Raw genomic sequence first — 18,101 nt, 5'->3', positions numbered from 1 at the left:
CAGTGGTGAATGGAAGTACATGGTTAACATCCCACAGTGGCAAACACACATGAAGACAGTGACACACTCAACATAAACCTTCAGCTTGGTCTCCATTGCAAAGTTGCACCTGTTGTCTTGTTTTTACATTCTTTGTTGAATTCAGAAACCCAAGACTTGAGATGAAGAAAAATGTTAAATAATGGATTTTTAAAAAGATGATTATTAAAAAAAAGTATAGTAAAACTATATAAATAAATGAGGTGATGATATTTCTGTTTACTTGAGAAGTTATTATACACTGTATGCTGTGATTCTGATCTGGGAAACATTAAAGACATTCATAGCCAGTCTGACAATTGTGTCTCTTTATTGAATCAGTTAACAGGAGTGAGTAAGTAGTAGTAGTAGTAGTAGTAGTAGTAGTACATGTTAACTATCACATAGAGAATGAGTGACATTTTAATTCTTTATAAAATGTAAATATTCAGAATCAAATACTTCACAGAAACATAAACAAAGAGATTCTCAATTCAGATTTAGGAAAATCATTCATTAAATGCTGTTTAAAACATGACACATCTATCTTGTACCTTGTCTTAGATAAGGAACAAACTAACCTTAATCCTAACCCACTACAAACTAACCCTGTCATGTGAAAGCTACATGTTGACTGAATGATCGTTTAACACATTCAATTATTTTGCATCAGATACGTCCCATACTGTTTTTTTACAAGTTCTAATAATTAATACCACATGCAAACTGAGTGATGTATAAAAGAAAGTAATTATTTGAATCAGATACGTCACCGAAGCAAAAACATAAATCACCCGTTATAAAACTATCTGTCCTTGTATGACAATACCACATAAAGAATGACTTACTGTTGCTGTAAATGTAAATATTTGACCTCAGATAATTCACAAAAATAAACAATAAAAGTAAACATATCAGATATTTGAAAAAAAACTTACTTCTGTCATTTTGTTGCCTTTCACACAAAGGTATCAAATTCGGACTCAGATCAAACTGGAAATATTTTGTATGTTCTATTACTTATTTCTATTATTTTAACTATTACATAAACTCCAAGTACACAAAAAGCTCTTAAAAAATTGATGAGGTCAACCTTAACATACAGTGAAAGCAGATTATTATTATCTACTGTTTGTTGTAATCTCAGTGAAAGATGAGCACTATTTGCAATGACTTTCTCTTATGTCCACATTGTAAGCCATAGTGGCTAAATATCTGCTTGTGCTAAAAATATCTTCAACCTTGTCACCTTATATACAACATGTGACTATTTCTGATTCTCTACTCTTCTAAATATCTATGAAAGGTAGATGAGTACCTTTTTACATGTGAGGAATGTTAGTACTCTCATTTGATGTTGAATGTCTTTTTCAGACTCTCCTCTGCCTGCTCATATGTGATTTTCTCCCAAGTTTCTGGAATATCAGCAGGCTTTGCATTACATGCTTCTGCAAACTTTTCATTGAAATATGCCAGCACATATTTCCAGTAGTCTGATGCCTGAAGGCTTGCATCTGGAGCAATTTTCCAGTCTGGGTAAATTTCTGTGTAACGCTTGTAAGGGTGGTATTCACCATTTTTGCCATAACAGCAAAACAGCTTGTCACTGACCACCGAAGAAGAGCAAAGGTCAATGACAAGTTTTTCCGTTTCAGTCGATACATAATTACCCAGACCCTTTGGTCGATGTAGTGAAGTGTGGTGCTCTGTATGGTCTCTTCCTCCTGCCTCACAAGGTGCTTCGCAGAATGGACACTGTTTACCACAGCCGATCATTTGTGACAACAGCTCCCTCTGAGGATTCACATGAAGAGATTTTAGTTTCACTTGGATGCTTGTTTCTTTGAACTTCTTCCTAAGAGCTTGTTCCATGTCCTTCACACACTCAGTGAGCCAGTGAGCAAACTGTTCCTGGTCAGCATTGTTCAGGATCATGAAAGCACCAAGAGCATCCTGGGAAATGACCAGTTTATCACCAAGTTCCTGACAGACATTCTCAACAAATGTCTTCAGGTTGCCACTCGTTTCTGTTTTAGCTTTGTTGATAGCAATATTTATGCTGTTGATTCTTGACCGGAGATGTTGATCTTCAAACTCAAACATTTTAGACCCATTTGAGAAATGTTTCAAGATGCAATCAAGCACCCATTTGTTGGCATAACTCTCATATGAGCGAATGTATCTCTTATACTTCATAAAGTCCTGCTTTGAGAGCATATCCAGTAAAATCGAATACTGGAAGAACATCCGTGTGCTGAACTCAAACTTTGTCTTCAGTTCACCGATGATATCAGGACCCAAGGAACGGTTGATGAAGTCTTCCACTGCAGGCTTCAAACAGCGTTCTGTGAATTCTTCTGCCTTCTTCTGGCACTGGTCTCGTTTATGGAACACATCCTTGAAATCATCACAAAACTTTTCTTTGTTTTGATTCAGACATGTGGAGGGATCATTCTCATGCAGGAAATCTTCATGCATTTTCTGAAACTGTCTGGCTGCAAATCCACAGATGTGCTGTTTGAGAGGAACTTCAAACTGGATCTGTATCTTCACATTCTGATTGTTTTGCAGCCTCTCATCAATCGTGTGTAGGATCTCCTGGATGTAAGTGTTGTGGTAATTGTTTTTTCTCTCCACTTTGTCATTCACAAACTCTGTGCAGTCTGTGATGATGCAGTCAGCTATCTTTTGTAAAGCCATTACGTGATCTTCAACATTGAAGAATTTTCTGACTCCATGTTTAAACTGCTTGTACCATCCTTCCACAGTATATTTGAAAGGCACCTGTCCACAATCTTGCAGACTTTTTTGACTGAACAGTTTAGATGCACCACCCCTGTGTGATAGATTGATTCTCAAGTCAGAGGTCACTCTTGCGATGACATCTGTAACTTTTTGCTCTGGAAATGATAGTTCATTCAGTGTTTTATTCCACATCTTATCAAATTTTTCATCCAGCTCTTTGTCTGTCATCTCAACCTTTTTTTGCCGACATTCTTCAATCAATGCACATACTCTCTCCTCTATCTGTGTTGTGTGCTTCTCCTTGATTCTGTCAATTTCTGCCATTCCCTGTCTGATGTCAGCTGCTGCTGTGAGCTGATTGATTACAGAGTTTTCCATTTCTCGTCGAAGGCTCTTTGCACTGTTCGCAAAGTCTTCTCTGTATCCTTCAACTAGATGGACTTGGCCCTCTGTTTGCTTGAAGTACTCTTCCAGATTTTCGAGAAGCTTTGTCTCCCATTTAGACAACACAACACAAGCTTCACTTTTCAAATGAGTGAGAAAATCTGACATGTCAGATGTCTCAGATTTTCCAGCAACTGTGCCAAAGTTGGAAATTCTTGTTTCCGCTGCAGTGACCCAGGTGTACATCTCTTTTTTGAATTCCCATTCCCATTTGTTGAATTCTGTGCACAGCCTCATGTATGCATCAGCCACCAGGCTGTTTCTGAAGCTGAAGATGAAGTTTTCATGCTTCACTGCATTCCACAGGCTTTCTGTCCACTCTGTAAACTCCAAGATATTATTAGCAGACGACTCACAACTTCCTAACATTTGGATAATGTTTTTCTTGAGCTCATAAACGGCCTCACTGTACCCTGCATTGACTGGTGCCATTGGTGGGTTTCCATTCCAGAGACCAGGAACATACCAGTTCCCAGTGTCTGGACTGTACTCCATCACATCAGTGAAGCTCTTGTTCTCCTCTTTCTTTTCCATTTTGGCTGCTGCCTGTGTCATCTCGTTTAACTGCTGCAAGAGCAGTTTCCTGTCTCGTAAGTTCTTGTCATGGGCTGAAACATCTGACACATTCTGGTGAACAAACTGACATTTGGGCTTTTTGCCCACCTCTGTCATCCTGAGAAAAGCATGCACCACTATTTGTAGGATGTCTTTCATTTCTGTTGAGTTTTCCATTGCAATATTGATAATGGTGATATCACTCAGCCCCACAACAAGTGTTGCAAGCTCATTGTCGTGCTCATAGCTGTTGTCCAGTTGTGCGAGTTCTGGTGACTTTAAGCCCTCAGTGTCAATGATCACCATGAAGTCACAGTTGAGAACTTTTTTAACATCAGCATTGACTCTGATGAGCAACATGAAAGCACCTCGAGTGCATCGACCACTGCTGACTGCAAACTGCACTCCAAACATGGTGTTGAGGAGAGTGGACTTCCCTGTGCTCTGAACTCCAAGAACTGTGACTACCAGTATCTTGTTCTTAGGAGACACCAGGTCATTGAGCTGAGAGAGAACATCACTCACCCATCTGAGAGGTATGTTGGATGCATCTCCATCTACAAGCTCAAGGGGAAATCCATCAAGCAACAATCCTGCACATAGTTTAGGCAGATGCTGTAACTGTTGACGTGATGGGTGAGTTTCTGGAAGGGAAAGTGAAGCTTCATAGATCTGACCCATTTCACGGAAGAAGTGTTCAGTCCCCAGTGAGCTGTTGGAAAGCTGTCTGTCAATCTCTTTGATTTCCTCTTTGTTCTCAGAATTTTTGGATTTTTCTTTGTACTGCTCCCTGAGGCCAGACAGTTTTTCTCGAGACAAGTTATCGAGGTTCATTCGCATCCATTTCAGGAAATAGGATCTCTCTGTCCCTGGTCTTGATATTGCATCAATGAAACATGTCATTGCATTTGACATGTCATAAGAGTTCTGTTCTGTCCGAAGTTTTTCTTTCTGTACTTGAAGATCACTTTTGTACTTTTCTATGTTTTCAGACCCAACTCCTCGAAGCCGAAACTCTTCCTTCTCTAAGCGAGACAGTTCCTTCCATATTTGATCATGTAGGGGTAGCTCCGCTTCTTTATATTTCAGGATGTCTTGAATTTCTGCAGTGATGGCATCAGCATTGTTCTTGGCACTCTGGCACTCTGGACAGTCCTCATCAACCCAGATTCCCAGTTCATGGGCAATGTCAGCCATCTGCTCAATTCCCAACTTCATCTCTGAGTTCTCAACTACATTGCTGACTGTTTTCCTCAATTTTTTGACAAAGTCTGCGTCATTATTCTGATAAGTCTTAAAAATGATGTTGTTTTTAGTCAAGCCCATCTTGTTTGCTACCTTTTTTAGACCATCCTTACTGAAGCGACTGCTTTGCTGGTTTCCCACCAAGAAGATCTCTGCCTTGTGTTGTTGGTTCATAAGCAGCTGACATTCAGAGTCTAAATTTTCAAAGAATACAAAAACCGCTGCAGATGTCAGACACAAAAATGAAAATTGTGTTTCAAGTGAAGCAATGTCCCCACGAAGGTTAGCTACAGCTACTGGCTCACTGAAAATGTCCATGTTTTTGTTTCCACAGGGAAGGTACCAAGAAATTTCAGCCAATCCATTGGATATTCTCCTTGGACTGCCACCACACTCCATATCACGGTGAACAAAGGTGTCATTGCTCAGAAGCTTATTGAGAATCTCTGACTTGGACAAGGAGCACTCACCCAGTCTCACAAAGGATATCATTGGAAGTTTAGAGACAACAATTCTGTCTTCAATAAAGCCTTTGGATTCTGAAAGTGACTGAGGTCTGTGCTTTTTAACAATGTCTCTCATGGCCCAAAGCATGAGTGTGCACTGCTTTGTGTCACAATCGGGGAGCAGCAGAGGCACAGAAAACTGACACATGGACATTTTGAGAGCCATTTCCTGCTGTACAAAACCATCAGAGCACAGGAAGAGAGCGGTGATTATGTCGAGGGGGTTCAACATATCATCTGAATGTTCACTGTCAAACAGATCATCAAAATCTGACTCTGTATTTTCTGATGCAGCCTCACAGGTTGACTCACATGCAGATGTACATTTCACATTCCTAGCTGTCACATTAACCATCATCAGTTTCTTCAGAAAATACCATGGAAGATCTGAATTACACATGGCAGGTTCATTAGTGATGGTCTTCTCCTCAATCTGAAGTATTGTGCTCAGTGACAGCTTCTCTGTGTAGCGCTGCTCCAACCCCAGATCCTCCAATAAGCTCTTCATTTGTGTCTCTGTGGATATGGAGATGTTTGTTACTTAAAACCAGTCATACAGTAGATGATTCATGAAACATACAGTCGCAAAAGTTTACAAAGAAGACAGAACATGTATATCACAGCATTTTTCAGTTCCAATGATTTCTACAGCTCTTATTTTTCTGTGGTTGAATGAGTGGCACACATACTACGTTGTCACTTAAAACATTCATGAAGTTTGCTTCAAATCTAAATTCATCATGGGTCTTCTGAAAATGTGACCAAATCTACTGGCTCAAAAATATACATAGCCATTCCTTTAACTCTTTTGACTTGTGTTTGGGATCATTGTCCTGTTGGAACACCCAACTGCACCTAAGACCCAATGGCTGATGATTTTATGTTTTTCCTGAATAATTTGGAGATAATCTTCCTTTCTTTTCTCTTTCTTTTCTTCCTACTTTTTTTATAGCGCCAGATCCACAGGCAGCGAAACAGACCAGCAGCATAATACTACCACCACCTTGCTTTATAGTAGGTATGGTGTTCTTGGGGTGAAAGGCCTCCAAACATATTGCTGGTCATTGTGGCCAAACAACTCTTTTTGTTTCATCTGACCACAGAGTTTTCCTCCAGAAGGGTTTTTCTTTGTGCATGTGATCAGCAGCAAACTTCAGTTGAGCTTTAAGGTGCCACGTTTGGATCAAGGGCTTCTCTCTTGCACGGCAGCCTCTCAGCCCATGTTGATGCAAAACATAATTGACTTTGGACACTGTCACCTGCCTTTTCGCTTCATTTCAGACTTGCTTTGTGGTGGTTTTTGACTTGACTCTTAACCTGACCAGTTTTCAATGATTATAAACTGTTGGCAGAGACATTTTCAGATTTACAGGTGGAAATCGGGTGGAAACACACTAACTAAAATTAAAGAGAGTAAAGTCATTTTTGGAGCCACTTTGTAGAGCCAACAGCCCCAAGTTTTATGGCAAATAAAACATCTTTTATAAGAGACAGCCCCCCACATAAATAAAGACTTAGTTACCACAAACCTTCTATTGAAACTAGTAGCTGTATTTGAAAATGTCTGCAAACAACTGAGAGAATCTGAATCGATCACTGTATTCTCATCAGAGTTGCACAATTTCTGAAATATTTGAGGTGGAAACTTTCCATCCAAATTCACAACTGCTGTACACCCCAACGTGAACAAAGGTGCGAGGGCCCGTTCAATGTTGCTTGCTTGTTTTTATATTTATGTTTTTATATATAACGGGTGTAATTAAGTGTGACACCATTGAAAACTATTGGACTTGTAGACTTGGTACAGCAAATAGAGCCAGTAGTAATTTAAACAGCTGAAATGCAGCTGCTGTTCTATTCTTTTCTGGTGTTTTTTCCCCTCCCTTCTCCCTCACCTGCTCCTTTCCCAGCTCATCATCCTCTGGCTATATTACCCTGGTCTCTCCACTACTCCGGTGCCAGAGTGTTCCGCTCCGTATGGTACCTGCCTGCCTGCCCGCCCATCTCATATATGTTTCCCTCAAAGAGAACTGTATTGCAAAATAAAATCCTTAACTCCCTGACCTCCTGCCTCCGATCTCCTAAGAAAACCCCCACCGTAACACTACAAGCACAAGTACAAGCGTTTTTAAATGCAGGAAAACCTGCTAAAATTAGCAGATTAACTCCTTTCACATTGCCAGGAGACGAGTTTGCCTTTGTGTTTCTTTTTTTTCCTCGTGTCACATTTGTCATCATGAACACATTGGAAGAACAGGGTACAGTAGAAGGCATAAGTTCATATACCTCACCAGATTACACCCATTCTGAAAAATGCTGAACAACAGAAGTAGCTAAGGAGTGACATATCTCGCTTCTTGTCTCGTCTCTGTTGAGAGTTGCACATGTGCAGTACCAATCAGGCAGTTGGCAGCAAGGCTCAGTTATTAGTGACATGGCAGCCACTTTTTTAGTATCTTTTATTTCAGTCTGTCTTTCAAACTCAGCGTCAAATGACATTTGAGCACTGCTTGAACAGAGACCAGTGGAAAAGTATTAACAAGCCAGAGGCCTCAACACATAATGGCCGCGTTTCCCAGATTCGTTAAGAAGCTCTTAAGTGCTAAGATCTTCTTAGGAGCGCTCTTAAGAACGCTGTGAAAGAAGGATGTGTTTCCCAGAGTCGCTCTTAGCTTAAGAAGATCTTTCACTAAGAAGGAAATGTAAGATCGAGCTGACCCACTCTTAACAGCCTTCTTAGCGACCAAATGCTCAGTGATCAAGCGCGTCAGGGAAATTTATATCCTCCACTTTGCGAAATAATAAAACAATGCTCAGTGTTGAAATGCGCTCATAGCTGCGGACCACTGGCGCAAGAAAAAAAAAATAAGAAAATGGTAGATGAAAAAAAACCTTTTTATTGAATTACACGTTTAACTTTTCCGCAACATCTGCATATATGAGTTTATAGTACTACACATAAAAAAAACAACAACCCTGTGGCATTTCACAGATATCAAGGGAACGGGTGTATTAAACTCAGCTGAACCTCATCCAGAGAGGCTTCACCTGCTACTCTGCGTTGCCAAAGTCCGCGCGTGTGAGAAACCATGGCTGCAATACAGCACATTCTCCCTGCGAACCAACAGCGTCGCCGTGCGCGAAGCCAGACGGTTTACATAAATGCATACGTGCGTCAGCACTTCTCCCCACTGGATGTGCTGTCAGACCGGGCTCTCCAGGCAAAGTACCGATCTCTTTGCCTGGACAGCCCGGTCTGACAGCGCGCGCACACACACACGCACTTATGCGCTGATAAAGAGGTGGGTGATCGATCTGCCTGGCATCGATTGATTCAGCACAGCAGCAGCGCGGTGGACAGCTCCCACTAAGAGCTTCTTCAGAAGCTTCTTTGGCTTGATCTTAAGGTTCTCCTAAGAAGGCAGTTAAGAACGCATCTGGGAAACACCCGTATCTTAGCGCTCCTTCTTAGCCGAACCCTTCTTAAGAGCCTTCTTAAGTCCTTAAGAATGATCGAATCTGGGAAACGCGGCCAATATCATTACATCACATCTGAAGAGTGGCACATATTAGCATTTTTACCCAGGTCTTCTGTTGCTTTAACAGGCAAATGGAGGTGGAGACCATAAATACCCCTTACATGGGGTACCCCTAATGATGGTACACATTCACATTAAAGACAAAAGCAGGATGTTGGCGGGTGTGAAACAGGTAAAAGTGAGTTGTTGTACAGTTGAAGGTTATACTGCTTCCATTTTTCATCACTGGCTGTTAGTCTGGTAATAAGTATGCAGGGGAAGTCAAGAACAATTGTCAGTGTCAGACTCGATGTGCAAAGATGTGGCTACTTCCTGGAAGCAGTTGTACCTGCTGACCTGGTACATTTTGTACTCAAAAAAATTGTTTGTTAATTTTTTGCCAGTACTATATGGAACCAATTTTGTCAGAATTAAGACGTACAAGTCAAAATCTGAATTGCACATTTTGGTTGCGCAAACTGTAATTTGCATGATGGTGGATGTCTTCAGTTGTTGGAGCATTATTTATAGGGTATTTGAGATAAATTTATCAATAATAATTCATTATTATCAGGGATAATTTTTAATTATATTGAATAATCAGAGGTTATTATCTTTATCCATTTCATGCAACGTTGGATACATAATTTGTGAGAGGCGATGCTGGAAATCAACTAAACAGCGTCGCCGTTTTTTACTCTCTGTGAAAACTAGCTTATCATTCTGGTTAATGCTGAATGTAAACAGTGAAATATTGCTGAAGATGACATGTATTGATAAGCTTTTCTGATTGAAGTTGTATTCATTGAAATAACGCTTCAGAACTGGAACAAAGCTGCAGCATGAATCTCAAATGAGTAGTTAATTAGAGAGCAGTGATGGAATGTAACTAAGTACATTTTCTTAAGCATTGTACTTTAGTAACTTGAGTATTTCAATGGCATTTTCTGCTACTTTGTCCACTCCAGTACACATCAGAGGGAAATATTGTATTTTTTACTCCACTGCATTTATTATGTAACTGCTATATTTGGTAGTTACTTTTCAGAACAATATTTTATACGTACAATATATTATCAGTTAAAATTAATGCAACATTTTTCAAAATTGGTACACAATGCACATAGAAACGGTTTATTTTCACTTTAGGTCAAACAGGCAGTATACCTGTGGATTTTTTCCCCTCTTAAATTGGTATTTGTCTCAGAAATCCCATATTGGTCGGGGTCTACTGCCAAGTAAAGAAAAATGGTTAGTTGCAAGACCCTGCAGCTAGCAGCTTTCAGCAGCTGTTGAGTCCAGTGACAGACCAGGAGGGATGAGAGGCCCAAAAGAAAGAGAGAGAGAATTAAGAGGGAGCTGGAGTTTTGTTAACATGAACAGGGGGGTCTCTCTCACAGACCAATCAAAGCTCAAAGCTGGGCCTCTGCGCAGTCTTTGCACCTAGGTGCCAAGACATTAAGGATTGTGGGGGCTTGAGTTCATAGCTTTGCACTCTATTGGGGCAAAGGCATGTGGTCTCCAGAGGAATCCATTCATTGTTGGTCTCAAACTGAACTCTGTGGATGCCACAGTTATTTTCAACCTGTCACTGCTCCAGTCTGTAGCCCACATGTTTCAAAAAGACAACCATTATCCCTTTCTCTGAAAAGACTAAATTCCTCGCCATGAGAGTCAACTCCGCCATCATAAAGCTTTATAGCCCTCAACCTTTTGATGCCACCACAATACCCTCCATCTCAGTGTCAGCAAAACAAAGCAGATGACTGTGGAATACAGGACATGACATGGAGACGCAGCTGTGTTGCTGAGCTGCTGCTGCTCACTTGCGTGTTTGTGTCCACATAGGCAGTGTTGCTCCTGCAGTGCAGCTCCTGCCTACCGTATCTGTTTACATGGAGTTTGCCTTTGCCAATTATCAATAAGTATGATGACATGATTTACCTTTACCCCCATTGAAAGAGCAAGTAAGCAGGAGAGTGAAAGAGAGGGAGGGAGGGAGGGATGGAAAGTAAAAGATAATGCACAGTAAAATAGAAAGGCAAGACTGTCTCTGGATGAAGCAACGCAGCAGCCTTGTGCCCCTTTGACCAGATCCACCTCAAATTTGGTCAGAAAACCAATGATGGTGCATCATACCAAAAACTGACTTTTTGTTGGAAAGCGTGGCCGTAGCAACATGGCAAATTTTGAGGTTTTCTTGTGAAACAGGAAGTTGTTGTAACTTATACATGCTTTATCCAATCTGCCTCAAACTTCATGTGTTTAGAGTTATGAATACAACTTCATGCACATTTTTACTGGTAACAGGACATTGCAGGTGCTATACTCTTCTTACAAATTACTCCAGGCAGATTAAACAGATTCACCTCAGATATGGTCAGAGAAGACTCGAGAGCCTAACATTAATCTTGTTGTTGTTTTTTTGTTTGTTTTTTTAATCAAACAGCATTGCCATGGCAATGTATTATTGGTCATGACAGTTATCGCTGAGGGGCAAGGGATGTTTGAAAACTTGCAAAACCTGGAACACATGTCAACAGTAGAAAAACTTAAAGCTATAGTATGTAACTTCTACGTGTCTGTAACTATCCGTTTCACCCAAGCCACTATAAGAGGAGATGATACAAGGCTGATTAAGCCGTTCGGCTCCTCTAACATCTCGCGGTACTTTTCAGTATTTGCTCTTTTTGTATTTACTGTCTTGGAGCGTCCACGGATCTTGCCCTGTTACTGCTGGATAAGTAAGTGACTCTGTTTATTACGAGCAGGATGTGTTGCTGTTACATGTACTTAGCCACATCGTTAGCCTAACGAGCAGTAAGTTACCAGGTGTGTAGCCTGTGTTGCTGTGTGTAACTTACTGCGGGGGGTCTGTGTGCTGTGACAAGTAACTTTAGTAGCCTACACGTTGTGCGGACAGTTACAGTCCGTGTGTACCATGACGAGAAGTACACGTTGTGTGGACAGTTATATGATGGCTTATATGACGGCCGTGTCATTGTAATAACGCAGAATTCCTATAGGGGGCGGTAGAAGTTACGCACTATAGCTTTAATGTTTGATGTGGGTCTTTGCATTTGGACAAATGACAAATGGACAAATGTCTTGATAGCGCCCCCTGCAAAAATTTAACAAAGTAGCTCTCACTCTGAGTTTTACTGATGTAACTGAAATTTGACAGGCAGGAAGTAGCCTTCACCCATGTCCCTGGCTATTTCATTTCAAGGACTCATTTGTGCGGTATCCAAAGCACACAAATACTTAGAGCCAGCAATAAGGTCCAGCAATGAGGCCACGACTGCCACGCACCCTAACGTTTACAAAGGTGGGAGGGCCCACTCAATACTGCTTGCGGCTTTAATTATGGTTTTGAGTTTTCTATAGTATTTCTAACATTGATCTACATCGAGGATCATGCAGATGTAGTTTGACATTTGTTATGAAATAGGGACTTACAGATCCTTCTATCCATCAATAAAGGTCCTCATGGATCTGTGATATTAAAATATGGGTTTACTCAGCTTTTACTTCACAGTAGCACTACACACCTGTTAGTGACAGTATTGGTAAATGTCACTAAAGTATTACATACAATCTCTGGTTGTCAGGAAGAAATAAGAATAAACTTAATTTTTATAAATTCTGGATGTTCATGGTACCACATGCTGTCATCCAGAATTCAGTGACCACCGGTCAATGTCTCTATAAACCCACATCGCCCTGAGAAGTTCTTTGTTGTGGATTACTTATGTGTTTGATATCAATAATGTCACTTTTTGAGTTTTTTCTGTAGGACTGTATTTGCTTTCATGCAATATATTCCTCTCATTTGATCCTTGTGTTAGAAATGTGTTTATTGCTACAAAGTCTGTGACTTTATTTAAAAAATGCATTCTTCATTATTATTTCAACTGTGATTTTCTTTAACTTACTTGTGTTGGCAGATGTTACAGCTGGCTTGCTTCTTCTTCCATTCTTAAGTTGTGCAGAAACCTGCAGAGAGTAACACACCCCTGGACTCAGGCCACTGAGAGTCAGGTCGTTTGTGTCCGTTGTCATCTCTTGCACAATTTCTCCCTCATGGCAACACGTTACAATGTAACTCTCCACTTCACCAGCAGGGGGATCCCATCGCAGAGAGAGTGACTCACTGCTGACCTGATAGACTGCAATCTGCACAGGAGGGCTGGGCTCTGTGGGAATAATGTCACAGTTTCACTTATAACTGGAAATTCATGTTCTGTCAGTGTTTGCCTGCACTTTGAGGTGCAGTTTGACTGCCAAGCACAAGAGGTGTGGTAAAAGACAATGACACATATAATCACTTTATGCACTTTTTACCACCTCTTTATTCTGAAATGAACCTTCATAACATAAATTCAGAGCTTATCTCTCAGTAAGAAGCACATTTGCATATGTTGTAGTTTTTATGTTGTGTTTGATTTTTCTTGTATTCATTTGTTTTTCAGATTTACCTGTGAAGACAGACAGCGAGGTTGCTTTGCTTCGAGATGGCTCAGAGAAGGAATCAAGTGCATCATGGAAGTCCTTATTAAATGAGAATAATGGCAGTGTAATAAGGACAATATAGGCATCATAACCCATTCACAATAGCTGAAAAAAACAAATATTTGGCTCATAATTTTATTATTTCAGAAAAGTTGTTTACCTCCTCATCAGAGCTCTCCATTGTGGGGACGCTCAGGCACCTCACACGTGGTCCAGATTATTCAAACTTCCTCTTCCTGAAAGTCACATTAAAAAACAACCCTTTACACAAACATCACACAGTTAATTGCACTCTGCAGCCTGCCAGACTACAATTTTGACCAAAACAAAAAAAATTACTGTAATCAACCCACTACGGGAAATTGAAGGGCATATAAAATATGCTGAGTCATATTTCTGTTTTAGTGTATGGAGAGCCTACATTTGAAAAACACATTACAGATGTAATAAATTATAGCCTACCTTTGTAGGAGAGATTCGTCCATTGTAAGAACCCTTGGAGTTTCTTTTTCTTCTTCTTCTTGTTCTTCTTGTTGTTGTTGTTCTTCTTCTTCTTCTATGCAATATATATGAAAGGTATTTGTCCTGACGATAAAGCTCTGCCCTGCAATACAAGAGCCTGTTGCAGGTGTCTCCTTTTTTACTGCAAAGTTACTTTCTGTTTTGTTTTCCAAGAAATACATCATGTGATTTCCAATAAAGCTGAACTGACCATGGTACCATCCCTTTTACCTAACCTAGCAGGATTTCAAGGAGCGTTGGTACTGTTAGATGTACCAAGTCAGATGTACCAAAGCTGAGAATTTAGAGAAATTAAAGACAACCCATGGTCCCCACTAAAGTCTCTAAAAAGTTTGACAGAGAAATCTTCTTCCTTTGATCTGGAGTCACATGGATTCATCACTTATCAGCCACACCTGTCCCGAATGGCCACTAATAAAGTGCTGTACACAGGACATTAAGTCATAAAAAAAAAAATGGATGATGGGTAAAAGGTCATTTAATCATGATTATACAACACAGGGTTGCATAACGAAATGGAAGGTCATGAAAGTTCAACTGCTCGATGCTACATAGTACAGAGTACAGAAAATATAGGCCAAGTTATTGCTGTACTAATATACATAAACTCGTCCTGTTTCTGTTTATCTGAATTTGTGTCAGGTTGCTGCAAATAGCAACAAGATGACGGTGATGATAATGTGTTTTCATATTAAAAGTTAGACAAATGGGAAACACTGTGCATCAACTTTGATTTGGGTGTGTTGAGCGTTAAGTTGTGAAGTGAACATTGAGGCACCAACTGGTACAGAATTCAGCAGCTAGGCTTTTAACTGGTTTTAAGAGACAACATCACATTACACCAGTCCTAGCTTCCCTTCATTGGCTCCCCGTCCATTTTAGAATTGATTTTAAGATTTTACTGATCACTTTTAAAGCACTCGTGGGTCTGGCTCCGACCTATGTAGCAGACATTTTAATTCCCTGCGAGCCAGCTCGCTGCCTTAGATCCTCAGGCGGGGCCCTTCTAACCGTTCCAAAGTCGAGGCTAAAAACCAAAGGTGATCGTGCCTTCGCCATCAGGGCCCCTCAGCTTTGGAACCCCCGCCTGAGGAGATAAATTTAAATAAGGCTAGCAGGATCGGTAAATATTTTTAAATCACTTCTTAAAACCCATTTTTATAGGGTGATGTCGTCCTTTTGCTTTTGCTCCTGTTTGAGTTTATTATATTAATTTATTTGTTTGGTTTATTTTACTTATTTGATTTATTCCATATCTTCATTTTATTTTATTCATTTTTATAATTTTTTCTGTTCTTCAATTATTTGTTTCAAAATGTTTAACCATAAATGCCATTTATTTAGTTTGTCCTCTGCAATTTTGCTTTGTTTTGTCAAAGCACTTTGTAAACTTTGTTTTTAAAAAGTGCTATATAAATAAAGTTTATTATATTATTATGGGCGGATTAGCACGAACTGTACTGTGACTGTAACCATCAGATGGAGATAGTCAGCGCTGCCCCTCCCTAAACGCAGAACACGCGCTGTGCGTAGGGCCCCACGATCCGTGGGGGGCCCCGTTTTGCGCAAGGGGACGCATTCTCTGCAAATGCGCAAAGTATGCGCATCGCTGCCGTGAGGCAATCTGACACCGCACACTTTGCCGCAATGATTGACAGCACGCAGCATCTGACCAATCAGCGGTCAGATGCGCCGACAGGCAGTTGTATGCAGGTGGAGAGATGGCGTCCAAACGGCAATATGAATCGGGAGCAAGCAAAAGAAAGACAAAGTCTAAACAAGAGGAGGCTCGTGCTTCACTTGAAGGTGGGTATGTTGTTGAAATAAAAAAGAAAACTTTGTGGTATAAACACCCCAGCTGCTAGCATGCTAATCATGAGACAGAAGAGAGGATAATTCTGTCTAGATGTGGACTGGAGATTACATTTTCCAGCGGCCCTGATTATCATTTATTGAATGTCTTGTTAACTGCATCTACATTCACCTCTGTTGAAAAAGGAGCGGTTAACTGTCCAGTTGGTGGTCATATGTTGGCTCAGGTTTATAGCCTATCAATCTATGCTATCAGTAGAAGCTTTGGGCTATTTTTATGGAGGTAAAATGTCGCCATCTCTTGGTGAATTTAATTCATAACAGTCATATAATATTAGATAAATTAAGATAATCCTTTATTTGACCCCTTTATTAAGTACAAAATGTAAAAATAAGTATAGAAAAATATTCAAATATAGAAATATCATCAAATCAAATCATAATGAATATTATTATTAGTTGTAGTCGTATTTGCATTAATTGCATTTTAATCTTTGTGAGGCTAGTATTTACATTAATTTCATTGTGTAATTTACCATTAAGACCAAAATAAATCTTAATAATCTGTTTGTATGATGGATTTCTTGTCATAACAGGGTGAATGCTGAAGTTTGTTAACAAGGGTGACACGGAGCCAGCGGCCAGTATGTCACAAGGGCCATCAAGCACCATGTCTATTGAAGCAGCCTGCATCTGTAAAAGGCTTGTTCCATTGTTGAAAGAGGCTGTTCATTTGATTTGTTCCTACTAATAAAGGTTGTAAACCTAAATGGCATTTGGTGATACAGTCATTTTGTAAAGGGGGGGGCCTCAAAATAAAATTCTGCTTAGGGCCCCAATTTGGCCAGGGATTCCCTGGAGATAGTGATATTATGTCGTGGCAGGATGTCAGTAGAAAGATGCTAAATACTTGAGTAACAGGAGGCTATTGATCTTTGCAAAAGATCAAATGCAAAGTGCCATCCGGTTCGGATGCAATCCCCTCATACACTCTCCTGCTCCTGCTCACGTCTGGTCCCGACCCACTTCCGCATTTGAAACTACAAGCGGACGAGAGGTTTGTTTTGCCCTGAGCAGTTCAGCTGCCTCTGCTTGCCCCACCGACAAAGAGTCGAAGAAAGAAAGTCTGTCACTGAAAAGACACAAAGCGGAGATGTGAAACAAAGAGGGCTCAAACCGATTAAACATCGGGTCATCATTTGAACGTGGCGAAAGGATCGTGAAGATATGGACCCGGTGCTGATACAGCGGCGTTTCTGTTGAACAGGTAATCTTCGTCTCTATTGTGGATGTTGTGACACAGATAACTTTCATGCCGATGCCGGCTTATGACTGTGAAAGCTGCCGTTAGTTTGTTTCTGTGTTATTAGACGGTGTCTGTCTCTGAAGTGTTGTCAACACTTGTTTACTTGTTCGACGGAGACGTTAGCCTCTATGCTAGAATTGTAAGCTAACAACAAGCTAACATTGCTATCATGTTTACACAAATCAGCCTATTTAATTGCTCGTGGCAGCTAAATGAAGCAGCAAGTAAGATGAATGAATGGATGAATGAATTTCGGATTTATTTCCGGATTTTTATTTTATTTGTCTGGATTTATTTCTCCATAACAACCTCGCCCGGTCACTACTCAACTGTTTTGCTAACCCTCCTCCCAGTCTTGTCCATTTGTTTTCAACGAAGCCTTTGCTAAATCAACATGATGGATTATCATAAACGCGTTACGATGTCTGTATTTGTATGTCTTATCTGTCATAAACAAGAGATTACGGTTTACGGGGCACGTTTGTGTCGTGGTCTGGTGCTACTCAGACAACAGCTGGGACACACACAGCTGGTCCGAGACTCACACAGGTTTATTTTTCAGCCACAATGTGAAAGCGATCGTTGTGATTAAAGCTGACGGCAGCATCTGTTAGTCTCTTGGCCCTCAGTAACTTTTAGACGTGGCTAACTTAGCAGTTGATAAATAGTAATTTATCACCTAGCTGTAACGTAACGTAGCTGTAGCATGCTAATGACGTTACGCTAGCTTGGCTGTGGAGCTTAGCTGTGGACATTGTAATGACTTACAAGATTTACGTGAGTTTCAACGTGCATTGTAGTAACTTTACCTGTGAATCCGACATCGTTACTCCACATTCAAATCTGGGCTGTATTTTAGGGTGACCATATTTTGATTACCAAAAACCAGGACACTCGGCCCAGCAACGAGATATGATA

At 40.4% G+C, this 18,101-nt stretch overlaps 1 protein-coding gene across 1 annotated transcript; it reads right to left on the bottom strand.

Annotated features, from left to right (window-relative positions):
* Positions 1 to 1,219: 1,219 nt before the first annotated feature.
* On the bottom strand, positions 1,220 to 13,765 carry LOC311251563 (interferon-induced very large GTPase 1-like). The gene is made up of 4 exons (XM_084344045.1): positions 13,704 to 13,765; positions 13,510 to 13,582; positions 12,967 to 13,227; positions 1,220 to 6,029 (listed from the first exon to the last, which is right to left on the bottom strand). The coding sequence occupies exons 1-4, from the start codon at positions 13,722 to 13,724 to the stop codon at positions 1,366 to 1,368; spliced, it is 5,019 nt and encodes a 1,672-aa protein (XP_084200171.1). The 5' UTR covers positions 13,725 to 13,765; the 3' UTR covers positions 1,220 to 1,365.
* Positions 13,766 to 18,101: the final 4,336 nt, after the last annotated feature.

Source organism: Pagrus pagrus (assembly GCF_965226575.1).
Source record: "Pagrus pagrus genome assembly, chromosome: 22".
Classification (NCBI taxonomy): Eukaryota; Metazoa; Chordata; class Actinopteri; order Spariformes; family Sparidae; genus Pagrus; species Pagrus pagrus.
Note: the sequence above shows the minus strand (reverse complement) of the source record. Positions and strands in the feature narration are given on the sequence as shown.